Source organism: Ovis aries, chromosome 23, assembly GCF_016772045.2.
Source record: "Ovis aries strain OAR_USU_Benz2616 breed Rambouillet chromosome 23, ARS-UI_Ramb_v3.0, whole genome shotgun sequence".
In the NCBI taxonomy this organism is placed as follows: Eukaryota; Metazoa; Chordata; class Mammalia; order Artiodactyla; family Bovidae; genus Ovis; species Ovis aries.
In genome coordinates, this window is record NC_056076.1 from 62,091,418 (window position 1) to 62,114,935 (window position 23,518).

The 23,518-nt window shown below is 47.7% G+C and overlaps 1 protein-coding gene across 3 annotated transcripts; it reads left to right on the forward strand.

Annotated features, from left to right (window-relative positions):
- The first annotated feature begins 1,773 nt into the window (after window positions 1-1,773).
- On the forward strand, window positions 1,774-22,174 carry SERPINB12 (serpin family B member 12). Of its 3 annotated transcripts, none has more exons than XM_027960818.2 (8): window positions 1,774-1,819; window positions 11,334-11,519; window positions 14,392-14,526; window positions 15,228-15,368; window positions 16,796-16,913; window positions 17,724-17,866; window positions 18,948-19,115; window positions 20,585-22,174. In XM_027960818.2, exons 2-8 carry the CDS (start codon window positions 11,352-11,354, stop codon window positions 20,987-20,989), a joined length of 1,278 nt encoding a protein of 425 aa, XP_027816619.1. In that variant the 5' UTR covers window positions 1,774-1,819; window positions 11,334-11,351; the 3' UTR covers window positions 20,990-22,174. The 3 variants fall into 3 exon arrangements, with proteins under 3 accessions (XP_027816619.1, XP_042095086.1, XP_060261301.1); XM_042239152.1 differs by having other exon boundaries at window positions 11,338-11,519; XM_060405318.1 differs by lacking the exon at window positions 11,334-11,519.
- Window positions 22,175-23,518: the final 1,344 nt, after the last annotated feature.

Sequence of the window (23,518 nt, forward strand, 5' to 3'; positions counted from 1 at the left end):
TCACAGCAAAAGTGAGTCAGCAAGGACGGCCAAGACAGGGCAGGTGGCTCTGACCTGTGGCTCACACACCCAGTCACATTTGGGTGTGAGATGTGTTCTTTTTCTCCGCAGCTTTACCGAGGTATAACTGACAAACAGAAACTGTGCGTGTTTAAGGTATGCAAATATCTTGATATCTGCTTACATTGTGGAATGGCCACTACCGAGGAGCTAATTAACATCTGTTCCACCTCATAGCGTGAAGTCTTCTTAAAGTGCTGGACGTTATCTTGGTAAATTCATGTCATTCGCTTTATGGACTTACTGAAATTTCCATCTCCCCCTGTCTCACTGTTGAAGTACACTGTCAGCAGTCCTTATTACAAAGGGTTAAACCACAACAGCACTTTTGCTTTCTGTGTTCACCACAGAGTTGAGAGACCCTTTTGATGTTGAGCTACTGATTCCCACTGGTTGATATTTTGCCTTCTAAGGTGGTCTTCACTTGTTTAATTTTTACATCATCTGAAGTAGCTTATATTCTCCACGTAAGTTTACAAACGCATAGAGTGTATACACAGCCTATACTCTCCTTAAAGGCAATACTCTCATTTCAAACAGTTTGCTTTTAAATTTCCCTGTATTTAATACAGTAATTGTATGTGTTGGGTTGGAGCTCACATAATACTGTTGTCTGACAAGAAGTCAGAAAAGGAAGACAAAGCTGTCAAAAAAGGAATCGAGCCGTAGAGGGCCCTTATTTTGCCCCTAACTTGTGTTGGTTGCAAAGCTTTGACTGTCCTCTCTTTCGTTAACAGCTACAGCCGCTGTAGCCTGTTCAGGAACTGCCCAGTTTATGGTCATAAACAAGTCAGGGTCGTGGAATACTAGGACTAGAATGACATCAGAAATTATTTATTTCAGTTTAAAAACTATTGTTTTTTTTCAGTTGTGGAATACATTTGTCTGATGAAAGCTTTATCGGGAGCCCAATCAGGAAGAAAAAAAGAAAACAAGGCTAAGAGGAAAGACAGAAAGAAAAGGAAGAACGTGGGAGCAATAGTCGTTTGAGGAAATAAAAATAAAGCAGACGAGCAGGCCACAGAGTGCAGGGGGTAAGCTGTACAGGTTTTCTGGAGATATTGGTCCAGCACTGATCAGCCTTTGTTTCTTAGCCATTAGCTCATTTCTGGAACTCACCTCCCATCACCCTGCTCTGCCCCACCCCGTCTCTGTCAGTAGGTCTTGAGAATTCCCATCTTCCCACTGTTATTCAGCTATTCTAGTAGATGAATTAAATAGCAACCCCCAACCCCCACCCCAAGGATGCTGCAGGGAAAACCCCCCAAACTTTGAAAATAACTTAAAGCATATTTTGAAAGTCATTTGTAATAGTAAAAAAAAAAAAAGCTTTGAATAAACTATAGACATTCAAGCGTAAGAGAATGTCCAAGACATGGGGGTAAAGTGGAGCGGCTCTCTGCATCTTGATCCAGTGTAAGGGTCGGGTTGGAAGGTACCGTTCAGCAGTTACTGTGAGGTCTCTATGAAGAGACCCAGTTAGAAAGATCAAAGGAAATATGCAAATAGTAAGCTAAATGTTTAATTTAGCTGAAGACACAGAGCGTGAGAATTTGTTTAAAGATGTGGGACGCACATTCCTTTTCTTTGGTTTCTTTTTTTTTGGTTGTTCATCAATGACAGCTGCACCCCGGATGCCAAAGGGTGCTTGGAGGAGAGCCAGTGTGGGAGGCGCAGAGTTCATATATTTCCGTTCCTGACAGGGTGTGGATTGAAACTTACCTGGCCAGCTGTTAGGAGCAACTCTGAAGGCAAGAAGGTAAATGCTAGCCTTACCTATTGTTTTTTGTGATGAACATTGCACTGGAATTTTACATTAAATGATCGAAACCCAAAGCTGACTTGATTGAAATCAAAAGCTGTGTAATTTTATTTTTATTAAACCAAATATCTTTTAAAACAGAGCAATTTGTTTTACGATGGTTTGAATTTTTTGTGAATGTGGCAACACCTGTATCTCTCACAAGTATTTCTTGTGTAAGAATTGTTTATCATTTACTTAATTATAACCAGGCTTTATATTTATTCCAGTAGAATGGTATCACCTATGTGAACTTAGAATTTCATTCTTGGGTTCTTAATAGCTTTGTGGAAATTATAAAAATTATAAGTCATGGAATAATTTGGGAATATAACTTTTTTCTTTCTATTCTATATAGGTAAGAATAATTTCACTCAATGTTTTGGGTTGTTAGGAAATCTGTTTAATCTAAGCTTTAAAATTTTCACTTTAAAGGAAATCATATTTTAATAAGTGAATAATTTCTAATATAGTAGGAACTTAATCAGAAGTTGATTCTATTATATAATATCTATTGATTATAGCTGCCTGCAGAATGTATACAGTTAATAATAAATAATTGTCATCTAATATTTCAAGCATTACAATTGCTTGCAATGGAAAATAAGTAAATGATAGCTAATAAATCTATAAAAATTTAGCAAGTGCTCATATATGCCATCATTCTTTATGATGGGATACAAAGATGAATGAAAAAAATGGAACCTACCCTCGAGAGAATTATGCTTTGGAAGCAAAGACGTGTGCTCAGCGTGTGGTCAGTTGCTGACCGTGCTGACCAGGTGGTCAGTTGCTAAGCTGTGTCTGACTCTTTGTGACCTTGTGGCCTGGAGGCCCCCAGGCTCCTCTGTCCATGGGGTTCTCCAGGCAAGAATACTGGAGTGGGTTGCCATTTCCTTCTCCAGGGGATCTCCCTGACCCAGGGCTGGAACCCAGGGATCTCTACTCAGTGGTAAAGAATCTCACTGCAGGTGGGTGACAAGGGGAACAAACATACAAATGTGTGCGCTCCACGTGATCAGGTAAAGGCATGTTTCATATATACAGATGGTTGCAAGATTAGAAAGCACACGGAAAAATAAAGGCAATTGATTTGTCAGTATTGTGAGAGCAAAATTCAAATTTATTGAACTTGTTTGGCCCTGGGAACCATTCTCAATATCTTGTAATAACCTATAAAAAAAAAGAATCTAAGGGTTTGCTGCATAGCAGGCAGATTCTTTACCGTCTGAGCCACCAGGGATGCCCCTGAATAAATAGATATATGTATGCACGTAACTGAATCATTTTGCTGAACTTCTGAAACTAACAGAACATTTAAAATCACCTGTATTTCAATAAAAATTAAACAAAAGTAAAAAACAAACAACCCCCCCCCCCAATTTATTGTGCAGATGGAAGTACCTCATTACTGACATTCTGCCATTTGTAAAACAGATTTGAATTTGAGAATCAAAGTTCTTCTTCTGCTTCGTTAGAGGTTAAATAACAAGTCACTCACCTGGGAAGTATTATAGGAAAACTATGATACTTTGTTATTATTATCAAAGTGATATCTTTTTTCCCCTGAATTAAACTTGCTCAGTAGCACCAGCGATGGCTGGCCTCCCTGGCGGCTCAGCAGTAAAGAATCTGGCTGCAAATGCGGGAGACGTGGGATCCCTGGGTCAGGACGATCCCCTGGAGGAGGCCGTGGTGACCCACTCCAGTGTTCTTGCCTGGAGGATCTCAGGGACAGAGGAGCCTGGCGGGCTACGGTCCACGGGGTCACACAGAGTTGGACACGACTGAAGCAGCTTAGCCAGCAAGCAAACGTATATGTATATGTGTACCTGGCTCAGTACACCTGTGACAAACGCAACATTGCAAATCGACTAATTCCAGTGAAAACATTAGTTTTAAAAATGGCCACACCAAGTGACCCAGCACGCGCCCAATGGCAGGAAGGTGCCTCCAGCAGGTGCATGTTCTGTTGGTGTCGCTGAGTGGGGACCTGGGCTGTAGAAAAGGACCACCCAGCATGGCACCCACCGGGGCTGTTCTGAGCTGACCTCTCTGCCCTTGGGCAACTCAGGAATTAGTTTGTCTGTCCTTCCAAGACTCCTGTGATCTACCCAGGACTTCTCCTCCGGATTGAATATTTGCTGGAAAGTCTTTTCCACATTGCATTGAAGTCTGTGTAAATGGGTCGTAAATGTAGATTGGGATTGCAAGACTGCAAACCCTTTTATCTCAAATCCAGACTGATTTACACAATTTCATATTTAAGTCCCAATAACACCTCCTGCCAGCTATGGTGGTGGTGGTTAGTCACTGAATCATGTTCGACTCTTTGCGACCCCATGAACTGTAACCCCCCAGGCTCCCCTGTCCATGGGATTCTCCAGGTAAGGACACTGGAGGGGGGTGCCATGCCCTCCTCCAGAGGATCTTCCTGACCCAGGGACCCAACCCGGGAACCGAACCCAGGCCTCCTGCGTCTCCTGCACTGGCAGGCGGGTCCTTTACCGCGAGAGCCGCTGGAGAAGCCGCACATTCACTGGTACCTACTCTTTCTTAGATTCTCTCCCCATACAGTCATTATAGAGTGTTCAGTTTTGCTTTGGAGCAAGAGTGTCATCTGTGACCACGGGCAGCGAGATGCAGGAGGAAAGAGCGAGGCTTTGAACTTGGGCTGAGCTGACTGGTTTGAACACCAGCTGCATCACTTAATGGCTGGGTGTACAATGAAGATAATTTCCAGACTTACGAGATATTTTGAGAACTACAGACAACGTTGATGAAATGCTGGTCACACTGAAGGCTCAAATGAAGTGGTAGCTATTATTACAAAGTCATCATGGGTGAAGGTAGTGCTAATTTCTTGAGCTGAATAGATTTTTGCGGGACCTTTCTCTCCTAAAAAGTTGTTTCAAGTCTAAAGATACTGACGACTGAGGTAAATTATGCGCTAGTTTTTCAAGTTGTAGTTTAGTAAGCGGCAGCTTACATCAGCAACCAGCCTTTAGATTCGGGCCTAGCCAAACAGACGCCTCTTGTGTGGTGGATCTTTTCTAGATTAGATATAAAGTACTTCCTGTTAATGTTTGGGGAACTCGTCCTGTTTGTATCTGGAGCCAGATTTCACTGTGATGTTACTCTTGAAGTTTGAATATAATCTTAGCCCTTGTGTTAAACACAAACTTGCAATGCCTAAAAATTAATTGCCATGTTTAGTAATATATTTACAGCAAACTTTAAAATTGTGTAACTTCAAAAAGCTATGTACATATATACGCTACTACATATAAAATAGACAACCAACAAGGACCCAACGGGGAAACAGAATCGCTATTTTACAGTCAGTCGCTCAGGCATGTCCGACTCTTTGCGACACCATGAACTGCAGCACACCAGGCTACCCCTGTCCATCACCAACTCCCCGAGCTTGCTCAAGCTCATATCCATCAAGTCAGTGAGGCCATCCAACCATCTCATCCTCTGTTGTCCCCTTCTCCAGCCTTCAATCTTTCCCAGCATCAGGGTCTTTTCCAGTGAGTCAGTTCTTTGCATCAGGTGGCCAAAGTATTGGAGTTTCAGCTTTAGCATCAGCCCTTCCAATGAATATTCAGGACTGATTTTCTTTAGGATGGACTGGTTGGATCTCCTTGCTGACCAAAGGACTCTCAAGAGTCTTCTTTAACACCACAGTTCAAAAGCATCAATTCTTCGGTGCTCAGCTTTCTTTATAGTCCAGCTCTCACATCCCTACATGACTAATGGAAAAACCATAGCTTTGACTAGATGGACCTTTGCTGACAAAGTAATGTCTGTGCTTTTAAATATGCTGTCTAGATTGGTCATAACTTTTCTTCCAAGGAGCAAGCATCTTTTAATTTCATGGCTGCAGTCACCATCTGCAGTGATTTTGGAGCCCCCCCCCAAAATAAAGTCTGTCACTGTTTTCATTGTTTCCCAGTCTATTTGCCATGAAGTGATGGGACCAGATGCCATGATCTTAGTTTTCTGAATATTGAATTTTAAGGCTACTTTTTCACTCTCCTCTTTCCCTTTCATCAAGAGGCTCTTTAGTTCCTCTTCGCTTTCTGCCATAAGGGTGCTGTCATCTGCGTATCTGAGGTGATTGATATTTCTCCCGGCAATCTTGATTCCAGCTTGTGCTTCCTCCAGCTTGGTATTCCGCATGACGTGCTCTGCATGTAAGTTAAGTAAGCAGGGTGACAATATACAGCCTTGACGAACTCCTTTCCCAGTTTGGAACCTGTCTGTTGCTCATGTCCAGTTCTAACTGTTGCTTCTTGACCTGCATATAGGTTTGTAGTAGTCATAGGTTTGTAGTAAACTCTAAGAAGAAAGAACCTGAAAAATAATCCACTCATATAGCTGAATCACTGTGTCATACACCCAAAATCAATACAACATTGCAAACAACCAAGCTTCAATTTTAAAAATCAAGATAATTAAAATAAACTATGTAATGTTTATTACATATGTATGTATGTGTATGTATGTGTGTATGTATGCATGTGTATGTCATATGGAACACGCATGTACCTGAAGTGTTAGTAGGTCAGCCTTCTGACCCTTTGTGGCCCCAGGGGCTGCCGTCCGCCAAGCCTTTCTGTGCACGAGACTTCCCAGGGAGGAGCACTGGGGTGGGCTGCACTTCCTTCTCCAGCAGGTCTTCCAACCCAGGGATCGAACCCGAGTCTCCTGCACTGGCAGTGGGTGCTTACCACTGGGCCACCAGGGAAGCCTGTTCTGCAAAACAGCGCGGATTTCTCAAAGGCAGAAACTGTCTTGTTCAATTTATCTTTTCATACTCAGTGACTAAGCCAGTGGGAGCACTTCATAAATGCTTGTTCATCAAAAAATTAGATTATTGCCAGATTTAGCCAGTTTCTAATTTTAAAATTAAAAAGACCCTCAAAGATGACTGCCATATGTCATTTAATGAAGCTATTCAGTGTTCTTGTTTTCCATATTTTAGAGTTTTGTATAAAGCCAGGTGGCTCACAGGGCAAAAGTGTCCGCCTGCAATGTGGGAGACCCGGGTTCGATCCCTGGGTTGGGAAGATCCCCTGGAGAAGGAAATGGCAACCCACTCCAGGACTCTTGCCTGGAAAATTTCATGGACGGAGGAGCCTGGTGGGCTGCAGTCCTTGGGGTCGCAAAGAGTTGCACAGGACTGAGCCGCGTTTGGGCTTCCCTTGTGGCTCAGCCGGTAAAGAATCCGCCTGCAATGTGGGGGACCTGGGTTTGGCCCCTGGGTTGGGAAGATCCCCTGGAGAAGGGAAAGGGTATCCACTCCAGTATTCTGTCTTGGAGAATTCCATGGACTGTGTAAGTCCATGGGGTCTCAAAGAGTCGGACAGACTGAGCGACTCTCACTTCACTTTCACATGAAGGCAGAAGGGTTCTCCCTATTATAGATGCTCACACAGAGCCAGCGATATTCGCTGTCGCCCTGAGGGCACCCTTCTCTTACTGCCCTCTCATCACTGCCCTGGGAGGGGAGGTGGTGTGAAGCTCTGCTGTCTGCTGTGGAAGCTCGGGACTGGCCTATGGGGTTGTTGCTGTTCCGTCTCTCAGTCGTGTCCAACTCTTTGCGACCCCATGGACTGCAGCACGCCAGGCTTTCCCATTCTTCTCTATCTCCCGGAGCTTGCTCAAACTCATGTCCATTGAGTCAGTGTTGACATCCAACCATCTCATTCTCTGTCGTCCCCTTCTCTTCCCGCCCTCAGTCTTTCCCAGCATGACGGTCTTTTCTAATGAGTCAGTTCTTCGCATCAGGTGGCCAAAGTACTGGAGCTTCAGCTTCAGCATCAGTCGTTCCAATGAATATTCAGGACTGATTTCCTTTAGAATTGACTCTTTTGATCTCCTAACAGTCCAAGGGACTCTCAAAAATCTTTTTCAGTACAGTTTGAAAGCATCAACTCTTTGGCACTCAGCCTTCTTTATGGTCCAACTCTCCCATCTGTACATGACTTCTGCAGAAACCAGAGCTCTGACTAGATGGTCCTTTGTTGGCAAAGTAATGTTCCTTGTTTCTAGCATGCTGTCCAGGTCTGTCACAGCCTTCTTGCCGTCACAGCTGACTCGGTTAGAGCTCAGGGAAGGAAAGCACAAGCTAGTCGTTGGGGCCACGGTAGGGAACTCAGCCAAAGTTCACGAAATTGCGTGCAGATTCCACGTTCTTTCCTTTAAATATTTACTTATTCATTTGGCTGTATTGTGTCCTGGTGGCGTCATGTGAGACCTTTCACTGAAGCACACGGACTCCCTCGTTGTGGCCTGTGGGCTCCGTAGTTGCACAAGGGCTCAGGTGCTCCGTGGCACGGGGAATCTTAGTTCACAGCATTGCCAGGCAGGTTCTTAGCCCCTGGGCCACCAGGGAAATCCAGATTCCTTGTTCTTTATGCACAAATGGGCAGAGAGAGTTTGGTGGTGGGGGTGGGTGGGGGTGGGGGGCTGGGGTGGGGCTGCTCTGCAGCTCACAGAGTAAAGATAATTCTAGAATGAGAAATGAGGGCCCAAAGCAGTACATTCGGTGAGAACAGGCACAGGCGGGGGAGGGCTCAGCCTCATCTCTTCTCCGCCAGTGTGTCATTGTGTACGGGTTCCCTCACCTCTGCCGGCCTCGTTTATTTTTTTAATCTGGGGAAGAAGGGAGTGGCCGGCATGAACAACTCTGCTCTTTTTAAAGCAGATAAGACACTAATTGTTGAGGTCTGTGCGTTGTCATGCCAGAAAGCAACACCCTTTCACTCTGGGCCACATCCACACCAGGGAACAAGGTGATGCTGTGCAAACAGCTGGGAGCCAAGGGCTGGGTTGGGATCATTCAGTCTTTTAATCCAAGTCCATTTTTCTCTTCAATATTGCCTGTCTCAAATCTTCTTTTAATAGCAGGGAATAAATAGCCAGAATGTCCATGACCCTCCCCTCCCTTGATACCAAACTCTTTTTTTGGCTAGGCTGTGTGGCATTCGGGATCTTAGTTCCCTGATCAGGGATTGAAACTACGCCCTGTGCATTGAGAGTGCAGGGTCTTAACCACTGGACCTCCAGGGAAGTTCCCATTCCAAAGATTTTGATCAGATATCAACATTGGTTGTACAGCCAAGGGTTTAAAAAACATAAGGCTATTTTTTATCCAAAATTTTATGATTTACAAAAGCCTGTGAAATCCCCTCAACTCATATATTTAAAAATTTATTTGATTTCTCTACTTTCTTAGTCGACTTGTCACTACATGAACTGCGCTTATAGGCAGAATGTGTTGGAGGTGAAGACATTTTTCAACACACCAAGTTTAGCTTTCTGAGGTGTGAGGCATTATTGAATTTCCAGACGCACCAGGAACATATGTTTCTTGGAAACTTTACTGGAACCCAGTATTAATAGCACAAAATGAGAAACACAGTTATGGATAAATTTGGCAGAAAAAAATGTGACATTAGAAATGGACCGAAAGCTAAAGCAAGAGGAGAAAGTGCCCTCATGCAGCAGACAAGCATGTGGTCAGCAGGTCCGGCATCGAAGGGCAGCTTAGCAGAGCTAGTGAATATAGCAGAGGGGGCGCTCGATCTGGATAAATCCATGGAAGTTTTAAAAAACCGACTGACTTACTTTGGCTGTGCTGGGCCTTCGTTGCTGCACGCGGGCAGTCTCTGGCTGCGGTGGGTGGAGGCGGCTTCCTGTGTGGGGCACAGGCTCGAGGGGCAGCGGCGCAGTCATCGCCTCTCGGGCCCAGCTTCTCGAGGCACGGTGGGTCTTCCCGGAGCAGGGACTGAACCCGTGTCCCTGACACTGGTAACAGAATTCCTAACCACTGGAACACCCGAGAAGTCCGCAAGTGGGATTTAATTCCTCCGTTTCGTCATCTCTAAAAAGGGAGCGACAGTATCTCACTTCGGAGAAGGCGATGGCACCCCTCCAGTGCTCTTGCCTGGAAACTCCCATGGACGGAGGAGCCTGGTGGGCTGCAGTTCATGGGGTCGCTAAGAGTCAGACAAGACTGGTCAACGAAAAATGCAAAAATAAAATTAAAAAAAAAGGTCTCAACTGGGAAGATGCCAAAGATGCAGTAACTATTCCTAACACTCACTGAGGGCTCTCCTGGTGGCGCAGAGGTTAAAATGTCTGCCTGCAGTGCGGGAGACCTGGGTAATACTCACTGAGGGCTCCCCTGGTGGCGCAGAGGTTAAAATGTCTGCCTGCAGTGCGGGAGACCTGGGTTCGATCCCTGGGTTGGGAAGATCCCCTGGAGAAGGAAATGGCAACCCACTCCAGTATTCTTGCCTGGAGAATCCCATGGACAGAGGAGCTTGGTGGGCTACAGTCCACTGGTCGCAAAGAGTTGGACATGACTGAGCGACTTCACTTCATTCACTGTGGGCCTCAAGTCTAGTGGTAAAAACACAAATAAGAGGGCTTACGTCTCCATCTTGGAACACCACAATAGTCACAGGCAAAAAGGCAGAAGAAAGGACATCTCATCCGAGAGGGAGGGGTCCAAGCTGAAGGCTTCCTAAGAGTCTCTTGATTCTTCTGGAATAGACTTTTGGTGGGCAAGGTTTAGAGCCACTAATGAATTCTAAACCTCCCAAGATCTTTCAAGGCTTATTATCTTGAACAATGCCAATGACTTCAGAGCCCCATGTCCTCTAGGCTGCATGTGGAATGAGTCAGGAGGTGAGAATGTTCCAATGGACACGGCCCTGGATGACCAGCTGGATGTTTCTGACGTTGTAAAACACAGAGGGGAGGGAACTGGGGAAACACTTAGGAGGAGGTGGAATGGCCTTGGTTGTCAACTTGACCTTGGGGAAATGGTAGCCTTTGACTTTATTGACCTGATTAAAGGCAGTTCTACAACAAAGTAGGTGGAACTTCCCTAAAGATGCTTAAACGCTAATCCCTGGTACCTGCGACCGAGGCCTTACATGAAGTAGGGTCTTTGCAGGTGTAAACAAGTTACGGTGAGTTTGTGCAGGATTAGGGTGAGCCTTAAACCAAAGGTGAGTGTCTGTCCGTGACACACCCGGGGAAGAACGCGACGGGGAGATGGGGGCCGAGGTCAGAGTGATGTCTCCGCAGGCCAAGGGCTGCTGCCAGGGGGCTGGGAGAGAGGCAGGGGGCGGACCCTCCCTGAGAGTCTCCGAAGGACTCCTTGGTTTTGGCCTTCTGGCCTCCAGAACCGTGGGAAAATCCATTTTTGTTATTTGAGTCACCTGGTTTGTAGCAATTCATGCCACTTAACGAATATAGATGTCTATCTGAATCAATGTCACCATCCACATCTCTGTGCATATACCATGAGGATAATGACCTCAGTTTTCCAGCTTTTAACGACACGGCGACTAACGGTGTGCAGTCGTATCTTGGGCGTTTGAAGCGACAGCTGCTGACCCACAGCCCTGATGGTCGGTTTTCTCTCTTTTGTTTTGCTTTCTTGTTTCAGACAGTCATCAGACTCACAATGGACTCTCTCATCGCAGCAAATACCAAGTTTTGCTTTGATCTGTTCCAAAAGATCAGCACAGGTGACTGTCGGAAGAACATCTTCTTCTGCCCGCTGAGCCTCTCGGCCGCGCTCGGCATGGTCCGCCTGGGGGCCAGGAGCGGCAGCGCGCGCCAGATCGACCAGGTGCGCACCGCGCTCCGCGTCCGGGCGCAGAGTCGCCCGACCCTTGGCAGGCCTGACTGTTCCCTGCGCCCTGGGCTTGCTGGGAACTGCATTTGCTCCCAGATTCATTTACGGCACGCCCTGCTTTCTCTTCAGTCCGACCGTCCTTCCGGGCTCAGGGGCGCCCCCGGGTCCCTGAGGACGCCCGCTCCATCTCGCCTACCTGACAGCTGCTCTCCCGCCTCTGTCTGTCTGTCTGCATGCGTGCTCAGCCACTCCAGTCGCGTCTGACTCTTTGCAGCCTCATTGGCTGGAGCCCGCCAGGGATTTCCCAGGCAAGAGTACTGGAGTGGGTTGCATTCCCTTCTCCGGGGGATCTTCCTGACGCAGGGATCGACCCACATCTTCTATCTGCATTGTCGGCAGCTCTTTCCCGACTGTCTACATGGCTGGTCGTTTTCTCTATGTAATTATTGATACCGATATCGCCAGTATTTTTAATATGTGCGTGTGTTTTCTCTCTCACTCATTCCATTAAATAAAAATGTATTAAGCACCAGCTATGTATCCAGTGGTGAAAGATTCTGGTGCCCTCCTTGACTTTCTCTCTCGCTGCACATCAAGTTTGTCAGAAAGGACGGCTGGCTTTTCTTGTGAGATGTGTCTAAGGCTTCGGCCTCCCCACTGCCTCCCTGACGCCTGCCTGATGCTTGGACCCAGATTCCTCTCGAGTGGCCTCCCTTCCACTGTCAGCATTCTCAACCCTGGTGCCAGGAAGATCCCTTAAAACCAGAGTCAGATCCTGTTTCCTGTTGACTCAAAACCGGGGCTTCCATCTCCCTAATGACAGAAGCCTGTGAGGGTTTGGGGGTCCGGGTTCTGGGTAACCTGGTGACTCTCTCCCTCGCCTCCCCTCTCTCTGGCCACCCCTTCCTTGGGAAATCCACACCCACTTCTGCTTCAGGGCCTTTGCTCCATCCCACGCCCCTAGGTGACTGACCTAGAACTTAACCTCCACTTCTGGACTGTGACCAGAGTCCACCTTCTCAAACAGACTGACTTTGATTTCTCAGTCTAAGGCTGCGTGTGTGTGTGTGTGTGTGTGTGAGTGTGTGTTAGTTGCTCAGTCCTGTCCTACTCTTTGTGACCCCATGGACTATCGCCCTCCAGTCTCGTCTGTCCATGGGACCCTCCAGGCAAGAGAATACTGGAGTGGGTAGCTGTTCCCTTCTCCAGAGGATCTTCCTGACGCAGGGATTGAACCTGGGTCTCCCACACTGCAGGCAGATTCTTTACCATCTGAGGCACCAGGGAAGCCCCTTAAGGCTGCATACTGACCCCCAACACTGTGAGATTCCCTCTTGTCCCAGCTGCTTTCCCCTACATGCATTTTCCATCTTCTGACATACTGCCTAGAGTAATTAATTGCTATTTCACCCCTCTCCCACTAGAATGTACCCTCTCAGAGGGCAGGACTCTGTCCTAGGGCAGCAACCCAGTGCAAATGTGTACAATGAACGAATGCCCTCCAGTAAGCCACAGGCCCCCGAGGCCGGCCTTACGATTCCCCGCTCGAGTCCAGAGGGCAGAGGTTCGGTGTGCGCACAGCTGTGCCCCTGAAATGGAAGCGTGGAGCACTGCACTGAGGCAGCAGGCGCTGGGGCCACGCTGCTTTACTCAGGTGCTCTGACTTGGCGTGTTATCCCACGCCAGGCGGCTCAGTGGTAAAGAATCTGCCCACACAGGGGATGCAGGAGGTGCAGGCTCAGTCTTCTCCAGAAGGTCCCCTGGAGAAGGGAATGGCAACCCACTCCAGTGTTCTTGCCTGTGAAACCCCATGGGCAGAGAGGCCTGGCGGGCTACAATCCATGGGATCACAAAGGGTCGGACACAACTTAGCGTGCGCGTGCGCGCACACACACACACACACCCCTTATTCCATTAGCCACACTCGGCTAGAGTGCAGTCCGCATCCTCCAGGCCAGGTTTCAGATGCTCCTTCTCCAGGCTCTTGGGTGTCACAGCAGACCTACCCTGACGATGCCAGATGCCCCCCCTTGTCTCCCATTTTTCTGCAAAGCTCTGGATAACTTATCTTCTGCTCTACTGATTTGAAGCTCTAGGTCAGCGCCGTCTAACACAAATATAATCTAAGCCACATATGTAGTTAAATACTTTTTAGTAGCCATGCTAAGGAAGTATAAAAATAGATGAGACTAATTTTAATAATATATATTATTTAACCCAATACCTTGAAAATATTATCAGATCAACATGCAATCAGTTAAAACATTTAAATAAAATATTTTATATTCTCTTTTTTCATACTAAGTCTTCAAAATCTGATGTGTATTTTACACTTCTAGTCAGTTCAGGCCACCTCATAGCCAAGTGCGATTTGTGGATGCTTGATAATCTTTATTATTCTTATTGCTTGGCTGCATTCTTTCTTAAGTGCAGGGGCGTGGCGTTCTGTTTACTTCCCATCCTCCCACTTCACAGCCTGGGTCAAAAGAGACATGCACCTTTCTCTTTTTTAATTTACTTTTAATTAGAGGATAACTGCTTTACAATATTGCGTTGGTTTCTGCCGAACATCAGTATGAATCAGCCACAAGTATACACTGTCCCCTCTCTCCCACCCCTCTCGGCTGCCACAGAGCCCCAGGCTGAGCTCCCTGGTCAGACAGCAAGTTCTCCCAGGCTGTCTAACTTGCATGAGGGAATATACCTGCCTCCATGCTGCTCTCTTAGCGCGTCCCACTCTGTCTTTCCCCAGTTAGACCATCAGTGATTATTTTGTCTAACTCTGTAACCCTTATCATTGCCACTATAAAAATGTTTCTGAAGCTGTTTGTGCGGTCTGAAAGACCCCATCTTCACTCTCGCACAGGTACTGCACTTCAGCGAATTTTCCCAGAATAAAGGGAACAAGCCGGATCCCTGCCTGAAAAAAGCAGAGCAAGAAGGGCCTGGTGACAGCAACCTGGAAGGGAAGAAGGAAGTGACGGGGTCCCTGACGCTGCAGGTGGGCCACCACGACCTCTGCCCCTCCATCCAAAGCGCTCCTCTGGGCTGTCCTGTGTGAGACCACAGTCGTTTCTCCTTTGTGAGATCCTGGCAGACCTCAGCAGCCACAGCCGCAGCAGTAATCCCAAATGACCCAATTCCTTTCTGATTACGCATCTTGTGTGTCCTTGGCTGTAAAGAGTAGGATCTAGAATCGTCTGTGTAGGGTAAAGAAGCTCAGACCGTAGTCCCAGGACTCACCTAGGGTTACAGGCCACGGTCTCCCAGGATGGAGCTAGGCTGAGGAGGATGGGGTGGGGGAAGCAGCTCCCCACGACGCCCTCCGCTTCTGTTTCCTGCTGGAATCTGCTGACACTGAAGGTTTGTATGGGTTGTCTTATGCCAGGAACTGTAAAGATATTCTCCAGTTTATATATCCTCCTACGTTAGGAAGTTTAAGATTCTTTCTTGACTCGCTTTGAAAACAGAGAAAAACAAGGCACACTCATCCAAAATGCAGTGTGCTTTGTGGAGTCCCCATTTCTGTATTTCCCGCCTGATCTTGATCCCACGTGGGCTCCAGGACAGGGACCACGCCCACCCTCCGTCCCTCGCGGCGTCTCCGCTTGCGCCCCCACCTGGTGACAACGTGAAATGACAGCTTGCTTCAGGAGGCTTTACCGCGTTTTATTTAAGATCACGTTTCACTTCTTTTGTTAGACCGAGTCTTCAAAGGATGAGAGCGGACTGCTCAGCTGCTATTTCGGGCAGCTTCTCTCCAAATTAGCCAGGATCAAAGTCGACTATACCCTGAGTATTGCCAACAGGCTTTACGGGGAGCGAGAATTCCCAATCTGCCCGGTGAGTTGACTGCTGATTAAAACCACCCTCTGACTTACCATTTCAAAACCATCAGGGAGCTGGGTCTCTCACCTGCTGTCTAGAGCCCAACCCTCTGACAGGAGAAGTGGCGCGGGATGTCCAGGACCTGCCTCTCCCCGACACCTTCTGTCGCCCTCCTCGCGGTTTCCCTCTTGCCTGCTCTAGGAGGCCCCCTGGCGGCCGGGAGTCGGCGGGGCGGGGCGGGCCACGTGGCTGACAGCCTCTGCAGGCCTGGAGCTCGTGTGGGTTTGGTAAGGGTGCTCTCTCCCGTGACCTTGACGGTCTTTCCCACTCACGGTGCCCGGTAGAGGCACTGGTAGCTCCTCTCCCAGCTGGTCCCTCCCTCACCGCTCAAGGCGCTTCTCTAAAACCCCCTTTTATGCCGCGATCAGGCCGCCTCCCTATGAAGTTGTACTCATTTTAAGATGCGGTGCAGTGTCGCCGAAGGAGACTGACTGGAGCCAAAAGGCGCAAGTTCTGTCTCTGTGGCTAAAGGCTTTGGAACTAGAGAAAGACGCTGCTGAATCCGGGCTTCAGTTTCCTCCCTCGCCACTAGAGAGAGCGAGTGAGCCTCAGTGAGCGTGAGTGGGCGTGAGCAAGGCACAGGCGGGACACGAGCGTCAGGGGCGTGTTTAAGGGGCGGGGTCGCGTCCTGGGACCAAAATTAGTATGTTCTCTTGTAATGGAAATGAGATTTTATATGATTTTTTAAAAACTAGCTTTATTGAAATATAAATTCATATAAAATACAACTCACTTATTAAAAATGCTCACAGCAGTGATTTCGGTATATTACGTTACAAAATTCCTTAAAATTGTGGTAAAATATCTATAGCATAAACATTGCCATTTTAACCATTTCTAAGTATGCAATTCGGTGGCATTAGTTACATTCACGGTGTTGTGTAATGATTACCCTATTTCCAAAACGTTTTCATCACTGTGACTAGAAACTCTGTCCAGTACAATTAATCTGTGTTCTAATTCCTAGCAACTGAAAGCGCGTTTCAGCAAAGCCTCTGAAGTTGCTTGCTGTCTGTGCTGTGCTGTGCTTAGTGACTGAGTCGTGTCCGACTCTTTGTGACCCCACGGACTGTAGCCCCCCAGCCTCCTCTCCCCGGGATTCTCCAGGCAAGAACGCTGGAGTGGGTTGCCATGACCTCCAGGAAACCTTCCCAACTCAGGAATTGAACTGGGGTCTCCTGATTCTATACCCTTAATTAACACTACAGGAAATGAAATGTCTCTGTGTAATTAAGTCTGGGGGCAGATAGAGGCCCCAAGGGCCCAGTATAAATGGCTAGGCACTTCTTTCTCATTAGGCTTCTCAGGACTGCTTCACTCCTAAACTATTAGCATAATTGTATGATTTTATGTCACTATTTCCATTTATCCCAATTTATCAGGAATACTTAGATGGTGTGATTCAATTTTACCACACGACCGTCGAAAGTGTTGATTTTCGGAAAGACACTGAAAAATCCAGGCAAGAGATCAACTTCTGGGTGGAATCTCAATCCCAAGGTAAGAAAGACCCAACACATTGGAGGTGGTGTTCTTTTCCATTTAAAAGAAAGAAGTCAGCCCAGCTTTGCAGATCACTGGTCTGTTGGGGCCAGATGCTCTCGTGTGTGGATTGGGTCCGAAACTTGTTGTCAGGTATCACATAGTTAAAATGCTTAGACGCTGTGAGTACTTATTTCTGCTCCTTTGCTCCATCATAAAGGTGAGATGCCTTTCAGCCAAGTACAATACCGGCAGAATGTCAGCTAGTTCCATGTTTCTCTAAGGGTCAGTAGAAAAAGGTGAATAGAGTCTGTTTATTCAGAGGGAAAGAGAAATAAGATCCTAATTCTTGCCAACTTTTAGATTCACATATATTTTCTGAGTGAAGGCATGATGGTGATGTGTAGTGAAAATTTGAGTTCAACAAAAATGGAAGAATATTTTCAATCTGAAACTGCCCTGCCTGCCTTTCCTGGGGGTTTAGTTTTCTTGGATTAGGCTTCCCTGGTGGCTCAGTTGGTTAAAGAATCCAGCTGCAACGCAAGAGACCTGGGTTTGAACCCCGGGTCAGGAAGATCCCTGGAGAAAGAACTGGCTTTCTACTCCAGTGTGTTCGCTTGGGAAATCTCATGGACAGAGGAGCCTGGCGGGCTACAGTCCATGAGCTGGACACGACTGAGCGACTAAACCACCACCAGTTTTCTTGGATTACTTCCTGGATGAGACATACTTTAGTTTTAGGAATACTAAACTGCATTTTAAAATCTGTCTACTTGAATACTTTTGCGACAATTTGTATTTAGGATGTTCTCTGGAAACTTTTTTAAGGTAAAATCAAGGAACTCTTCAGCAAGGACAGTATCAACAATAAGACTGTGCTGGTGCTGGTGAACGCTGTCTACTTCAAGGCCAAATGGGAGAAATATTTTGACTGCGAAAACACGGTTGATGCCGTTTTCTCTCTAAGTGAGGTACCAGAGCACAGTTTTCTAGATATTCATTCAGAGTTTCCACGGAGTGATGGGCGGATGTATACTCACATCTAAACTTAGGTCTCTGGCTCGCGACTGGCGTTTACCAGAGTGTTTGTTTATTAATGAAAATCGGTGCCTAAAGGTTATGGAGCAGTTTGTGCTAGGTGCTGCACTGAGCATTTTTCCTTACGGAAATAGGTGTTATTATGAGTCCTACCTAAGAGTCCAGGGGGAAAAATGCAAAGGTTACTCAGCCAAACTCATGCGTTACGATTCGCATGTGTATTTGCCTCAAAAACCCATGTTCCTTATTTCGAAAGAGCAAATATATATTATCAATATTATATGTATTGCATTTTGTATGTTATGTGTGACTTGCAACTATATATGAGTGTCACACACGCATAGAGAGAGACCACTAGGGAACATACGTTCATCTGTCAGCCTAGGTAACGCCAGGAGAGAGAGATGGCATTCACATCGGCCTGTTCTTATGCGTTTTCTAACTTTCTGCATGAGAATAGCTGTGCTGGTCTCTCCAGCACGGCGCGTGCTCCTCTGCGGCTGGTGACCTGCCGCGTACTGTGAGGCTGTCATGAGGCTTACGGCCCCCTTTCTTCTGGCAGAAGCCCAGGTGGCAGGAGTTGTTATTTAGTACCCAGAAGCTTAGTGTTTAACCAGGTTTCCCGCTGATGCTTCTGTGGGGCCATCCAGGCCCGTAGGGATAGAGCATCCCGGGAGGCCAGAGGCTGGGGTGGAGCAGGTAAGGACGAGGGAGCTGGCAGGGCTGGTTTCAGCTGGTGCGGCTGTGGGTAGACACCTGGATGGACATCCTACCAACAAGGGGTCTTAGGAGCTGAAGAACCTACCAAAACCATGGAAAGATGGGATGTTGGCAAAGTAAGGGCCAGCTGGTCAGTGGGCAGAAGGCTTCATTAGACTGGACCCCTGTGGCTCTGCACTTTTGGGGGAAGCCCCTTCTCATCTGGACGGACCATGTTTTCAGGGAAGCTGGGGACTGTGTGGGTCTGTGAGCTTCTCGTGGCCGTGTCGCGACTTTCTGCCTTGTCTGCCTCAGAGTGAAAAGAAGAACGTGAAGATGATGAACCAGAATGGGCTGTTCAGAGTCGGCTTCGTGGACGAGCTCAAGGCGCAGATCTTGGAGCTTCCATACACGAAGGGGAAGCTCGACATGGTGGTGCTGCTGCCGTCCGGCTCTGCGGACAACCTGAAGGCTCTGGAAGAGGCAGGTTTTCATTTGCACACCTCTGCAGCTGCAGTCCACGGGGTCGCAAAGAGTGGACACGCCTGAGCGACCGGGCAACAATGACGACAACGTATTTTGGGGCTCCCCTGTGGCTCAGATGGTAGAGAGTCCGCCTGCAAGGCAGGAGACCCGGGTTCAGTTTCTAGGTCGTTAAGAGGCCCTGCAGAAGGGAATGGCAACCCACTCCAGTATCCTTGCCTGGAGAATCCCACGGACAGAGGAGCCTGGTGGGCTACAGTCCATGGGGTTGCAAGGAACCGGGCACGACTAAGCGACTAACACACACACACACACACACAAACACACACACACACACCATATTTCATCATATCGTCTTGAGGAAGGATGGTATCTGGGCTATCAGAGAATCAGAGAATACATGCGAATCTGAATTCATGAGATATTTATTTCTCATTTGTTGAGAACTAAAGAACAAATGTCGGAAATATTCGATGGGACTCTCTTTGCTCATCTTGTGGTTCTCTGCAGTTATTTTTCCAGACTAAGGGATCTGGAAGCCGAGGAACTTGAGAATTGAACAATGAAGTAACTTTTGCTTTCTCCTGAATATCCTGATAACTGGCCCCTTCTCACACTATTTCGCTGTAGCTCAGTTAGAGCTTCCTTGCCTCGATCCTCTTCCTCGGCCCTCGTGCTTGGACAGCAGTGCAGATGCTGATGCGGAAGCAGAGCACTTGTGAAGTGGGGATTAATAAAGGTCCAGCTTGGTGGGGTGCGGGTGGGGAAGAGAGAAAGTGAGACAGAAATTCAGGGATATGGGGGAAGAGGTGTGACAGTGAGAATCACGACTCTTATTCCAAGCTTATCACGTGGGCACTATGTGGGGGCTTCCCAGGGCGCTCAGTGGTAAAGAACTCGCCTGCCACGCAGGAGACACAAGAGGCGCGGCTTCCACCCCTGGGCTGGGACGGTCCCCTGGAGAAGGAAATGACCCTCCACTCCACTGTTCTCGCCTGGAAAATCCCATGAACAGAGGAGCCTGGTGGGCTACAGTCCATGAGGCCTCAGAGAGCCTGACATGACTGAGTGACTGAGCGCAGCGCATTATGGGAAGTACTTTACACACATTAGTTTGCTTAATCCTTGCAAATCCAGTGGTATTCTCTCTGTTCTATAAAAGAGGAGGTTGAACTTCAGAATATTAAGGATTGGTCAAGCTCACCTGACGTAATCAAATGAGCTTTGCTGGGCATTGAACACTAACCTGTCAGACACCAAGAACAGAGGAATCCAAATTTTCTGGTATCTTTTAAAGAGGAAAGAGATTTTCTTGGAGGACTTTTAAATGAAATGAGAGGATTCTGAGGCAAAGACCTTGAGGATTGTTACCAGTGGTGGAAATAGACTCAGGCCCCCCTTTGAAGTCTGTAGGGCATACTTTGCAAGCTCATTGTCTGACCTTGAACGTGATTTTCTTCCTCTTGTAGCTTGAAAGGAATATCACTTACGAAAAACTCGCGGCCTGGAGCAGTTCAGAAAATATGTCAGAAAAAAGAGTAGCTGTCTCCTTCCCTCGGTTCACCCTGGAAGACAGCTATGATCTCAACCCTATTCTACAAGACATGGGCATCACGGATATCTTTGATGAAACGAAGGCTGACCTTACTGGAATCTCTCCAAGTCCCAGTTTGTACCTGTCAAAAGTTGTCCATAAAACCTTTGTGGAGGTGGATGAGAATGGTACCCAGGCAGTCGCAGCCAGTGGGGTTGTCGGCATGGAAAAGTCCTCACCGTCCTGGGAGACATTTAATGCTAACCGCCCTTTTCTCTTTTTCATCAGACACAACAAAACCCAAACCATTCTCTTCTATGGCAGGGTCTGCTCTCCTTGAAAGGGGAACACGGTCTGGTGCTTGGAGCTGGGAGAAAGCGATGATACGATTCACCCCTGGTATCACACGGGTATTTGCGTTTCGCTAACATCCAAAGCTGACTGAATTTCATCACGACTCCACGCTCCCCACCTCCGGCCGTTGGTCTGCATTTCTCCTGACCTTTCTCTCACCCTGTCGCAGGTCTCATCTAAGTCCTTTAGTACTAAAAGGTCCTTGCTCCCTCCCCAAACTTTCACCACCCTAAGCTTTCAAGCATGCAAGTTTACCCGCTGTGCCCTGCGGGTCACCGCGGCCCCTCCCGTGCCTTCTCCAGCCTCTGCTGGGTGGACTGATCTGTCCTCCCAGAGGCCTCCTAAGAGCCCACTGGGGCCTGGGCACGGTGCTCGTGGAAACCCTTTCCCATCAACTGAAAGCCAGACACCAGAGCGTTCAAGACTGCAGACCCAGGGCCTTTGTTCTCGGAGGTGTCGGTCTGAGTTCTTGATCTCTGCCTCAACTGCATGCTCTGGAAGGACCACTGACACTCTCCCGTAAAGGTGGACTCCGGTCCGGACTGTGGTCCGGTTTCCCTGCCCTGTGGCTGCGCCCCTCGCAGCTGCCCTGTGTTGGTGCAGTGTGGCTGCAGCAGGTTTTACCGGAGGAGGTGGGCTGCCTGCGCCTGCTCCTGTGCTGGCCCTCCCCCGAGTTCTCTCTGTGCTGGAAGAGACAGCTGTCGTGTCCTTCATACAGGCGCCTCATGGCTCAGACTCGCTCATAGCATAAAAACATTCTCACTGGTGACATGAGGCTGTTCTTCCAAGTCCTTTGCCCAGAATACATGTCCCACATGTCAGATTTATCTCCGATAATCAAACACAGTCTCTCCCGTGGTCCCTTTTTGAGGGTAGGGTTTCCAGGGCTGGCTCCACACTAACCTGGCCGTGTAGCCGGACATTGACCTTGACCTGTATCGTGGGTCTGGCATTGTCTGGTGTTGCTCTTGCTCTTATTCTTTCCCTTGCTATGCATATTTTCTCATTTGCTTTGGGATTTTTCAGAATTTTAATCACGAAGGGAAAATGAATCTATTTACAATAAAGAGTGTGATTCTTAAATCTGTCTGAAGTCAGTAAACGCCATCTCTACTGACCTTTCATTGATCAAAATGTTTCCTCGTGAATAAAACATTTTTGTCATAAAATATGTATGATGTGTTACCAACTGACTTTTTTTAGTGACATAAATACTTTCAAGCTCTTCATCGAAAAATGCAATAATACATACCCTATAAAGCTAATAATTATTTTCAGTTATTTAGGAATAGTACATCTTGTGCCAGTAATAATTCTTTTCCCAGCTTTCCACCCTAAGTACATATAAATACATATAAAAAAAGATGAGAACTCACAGTAATTCTAAAATCTAAGAATGATGGCCAGTGGGTCATCAGAATAACGAAGACACATCTGCTGATTGCAAGTTGATGTGGCCGGGTGGAAAGGCATGGTTGAGAGGGGACCCGGTGAGGCGCCTGTGTGTCAACCTGCCTTATTTTCTTCCCACAACTGCCATCCCCTGAGTTCTGAAATACAAGATAGCGGCCAGTCTAAACTAAGGCACCCGTCTCTCTACTCGTGTTGCTGTCTCCCAGGCGGTGTCTGTGTGGGATGGGCGTGCACACGCTGCTCTGCACAGGTGGGCCACTGGCAAGGACCTATAGCAGAACACAGGGAGCCCTGCTCAGTGTCACCCGGCAGCCTGGGTGGGAGGGGGTTTGGGGAGAAGGGATACTCTTATATGTACGGCTGGGTCCCTCTGCTTTTCACCTGAGACCATCACAACATTGTTAATCTGCTGTACCCCAATACGAAATAAAAAGTTAAAACGAGTCTGTTTTCTTTCTGAAACCCCTGAAAGACTGGATGAAACTCCCCAAGTCTGACTCAGAGGAAGGCGAGGACAGGCAGCGGGCTTCCCAGTCTAGGCAGCTTAGTCATTGCAAGTGAAGTCCTTCCGGGAGCAAACACAGAATGAGCCCTGGTGGGGATGCTCTTGGGTTGTAGGGTGCCTCCCTGCTTTGAGTGCCAGAGAGTCAGGCCATCCGAGAGGAGACAGAACCACAGAACCATGGTAGATGGAACCCCTGAGACCCGGGCAATTAAGCTCAAAGTTAGAGGCCCTCTGACTCTTTTTCTACTCTCAAGCCAGCGAGAGCGACCCTTCAGTATGGCAGCTAGCGGCAGTGAGGGCCCGCCGGTTGGTGGGCTGCTGTGGGGGTGGAGAGCTAGCCACGGCCGGGAGTCGGGGGTGGGATCAGCACTTCCGGTCCAAGGTCTCCTGCGTCCGCAAGGCTGCAGGCCGACACATGAGACAGCATCGTCAGCAGGGTGTTCATTCGCGTCGGCTCTCAGTGTTCTGGTAGGAGACCCGTGAACGCGCAGTAACTGGCAGGACCTCTGGCGCTCTCGACTTCATAGGCTCTGTTTGTTCTAATGTATTGCAACTCAAGTTCTCTTTGACTGCATACATTTCCTTACCAACTTCTGC